General features: G+C 40.0%; 1 protein-coding gene across 1 annotated transcript in view; it reads left to right on the top strand. All coding sequences in view use genetic code 11, as the record gives it.

Annotated features, from left to right (window-relative positions):
• Nucleotides 1-703: 703 nt before the first annotated feature.
• EGR_10731 (Deoxynucleoside kinase) overlaps nt 704-2,595 on the top strand; it is a gene marked incomplete at both ends in the record, with an annotated part of 3,824 nt that continues 1,932 nt past the window's right edge. The window contains 6 exons of the mRNA XM_024499980.1: nt 704-717; nt 757-898; nt 933-1,022; nt 1,085-1,158; nt 1,290-1,378; nt 1,455-1,549. Of these exons, the coding sequence (XP_024345599.1) occupies nt 704-717; nt 757-898; nt 933-1,022; nt 1,085-1,158; nt 1,290-1,378; nt 1,455-1,549 (504 nt within the window). The remainder of the gene's footprint in view (nt 718-756; nt 899-932; nt 1,023-1,084; nt 1,159-1,289; nt 1,379-1,454; nt 1,550-2,595) is intronic.

Consider the following 2,595-nt stretch of genomic DNA (forward strand, 5'->3'; position numbering starts at 1 on the left):
GTAGAAGTTTAGTGGTTTCCTGTAATAAGCTCAATAAGTAAAACTCCTGGGTAATTCAAGAATATGCCATAAAAAAATCATTAATATAGTAATAACACACAAATTTGCTAAAAAATAAACCTCAGCAGGCATATCTAACAAAAAAAGGTATCTTTTAAACAAAATTGGCAAGTAAAAACAGCAAAGAAAAACAGGTAGAGCAACTTTAACCTGACATCTTAAAAAAAGCACATTGTAGTGTCCCGAGACTCCCTGAAGACGAAAGAAGACACATATTCGAGCAGAATATATATTCGGTGCAGAGAGACCGTCTGGACTATTGGCATGGCCAGAAAGGCCAGCCCACCCAGCAAGGTACAAGAAGGCTAATTCAAAGTACAAAAGTGCCGCCTCACCAATGCCGAGGAAAAAAACACTATCGTATTACAATATTTATGAGCTATACCCCTACTGAAATCCACAACAGGTTAATTTAGAATCCTAATATGTAATAGACAGACCCAAAAACACTAACATTTAGCTAAATAGAAAATATGAATTTTTTCCGTCTTATCTAACAACCTTACGTGTGGTTCACTTTAAATTTTTGACAGATGCGTTTCATGGGCCTCAATCTATCTTAGTCGACCTTGGGCATCGGCAGTTTGTGCAGATTTGTGTGTCGCGCCCACTTCGATATTTTAATTTTCGTAGTCGTAAAGCCATGGAAGTGAGCAGGTTTGGATATGCTAAGAGCTGTACGATTTTTTGTTCTAGGACTTTTAACGTTGCTGTAGAGGGAAATATTGGCTGTGGAAAGTCCACATTCCTCAATTATTTCAAGGGGCTCTCACCCAAAATCCAAATTTCGCTTGAACCGATTGTACTCTGGAATGATGTGAAAGGTTTCAAGCTATTCGTAAGGTTACAGAAGTTTCTTGATTTTATTACAGGAAGTGTTTTATGGGGATCCAAACAGATGGAGTACCCCTTTCGAAAGCCAGGTTATGGCTACATTTTTTGAAAGACAGGCTGAAAAGCAGGTAATGTGCCGCCCGTTTACTCTCTTGTTATTTAATCATATTACAGATTATTTATTTTGTAGACTGCTCCTGTGCGGTTACTGGAACGCTCCGTGCACACTTGCCGATATTGCTTTATCGAGGCGATGAATAGAAAGTAAGTGTTATCAAGTGATTTCGGCTGTTTTTTTCCCCCTAATGGACGTCTTATTATTCTTGCTATGGTCTATGCTTGTCTTCACTGCTCTCTTCCAAATTGAAGTAAATGGTGAATTCTCTGCGTTTCAGTCGTCAATTATCTGATGAAGACTTGGAGGTTTTTGATAAATTCTACGATTGGGGGATGAGTTTTCCTACCAGCAAACTTGACCTCATCGGTATGTGGTTTTCTACTGTTTCTAGAAGTCGTTTTATAAGCGTTCTCTAAAATTGTCTCCATTTTTAATCTCACAGTCTATCTCCGGTGCTCCCCCGAGATCTGTGCTGAAAGAATACGGAAGCGCGACCGTAGGGGCGAAAGCGCAATCTCAATGGCAAGTTTCACGTCTGTATAGTTAGGCAATGATATTCCATCTCCTGGTTTGCATATCTTTTACCTATGCTCCTTGCTAATTTTCCTAATGAATCTCCCATCACATACAAATAACGGGTGTTCCGAATACCCGCGTGATACGTTTCATGGGCTATTTCTAGGTGAATAGTCTCAAATTTGTTTACTTTAGACCAAAAAGAACATCTTTTTAACCTTATTCAGAGGTTTCATTTCTCTGTGTTGCTGCCATCTAAGTAGTTTTGATTTTGTCGTCGATGTCGTGTCGCTGATTTGAAGCGTTACGAACAATAACTTGCCTGCATGCACTTTCTCAAATTTATTATCATTTTTAAACACGCAAAGTGACCTGTAACTTTTTCCTGTGTCTGACATGACCGCTTTTTTGTAATAGTGTGTGGTTTAGTGAGGTTGATTTTAGCCTTTGCACTTGTCATCTACTGTTGCACGATGTGGGACTTAGTTTAATCAATCGATTGCATTTTTTGTACGTTCATGACACAGATGACCCATCTAGAGGTCAAGTTTGTGGTCTTCTGTTATCACGGGCTTCTGGTATGGGTATAAACACGTGTTCGTGCATCAATTGACCTGATGACCCATGCTTTGTCTAACCCTTCTTCGATCCGGATTAGATTTCAGGCCCATAGGGTCTTATTTGCAAGCCCTATTTCCACCGACATTCTTGACCATATCGGCAGCGTGTTTTAAAATGCATTTGTTATTCAAACCCGCGGAAAGGGAGCTCCGAGTAATAAGTGTTCGGGGATTAAATTCTACCGATGTAAGACCCCTATTAAGGCTTTTGTCCTATCATCATGTACAACGATCTTCTAAAGTCATTTAGCGTTTGGCTTTGGCTTGGAAGTAACGAAGGCCTGTTTCACTATACCTCGAGTCCAGTGCTGCTGCAATGGCATTTCTGCCCTAAAGTACCTCGATTGCTTTGGCGTTTGGTTTCTTCTCTGGGACACGTCGCTCGATGCCAAATTTGCACTTTGGAAAGACAAATTGTCTAATCATCAAGTAACTACCAGTACATTC

The sequence above is a fragment of the Echinococcus granulosus genome (assembly GCF_000524195.1).
Source record: "Echinococcus granulosus chromosome Unknown EG_S00260, whole genome shotgun sequence".
In the NCBI taxonomy this organism is placed as follows: Eukaryota; Metazoa; Platyhelminthes; class Cestoda; order Cyclophyllidea; family Taeniidae; genus Echinococcus; species Echinococcus granulosus.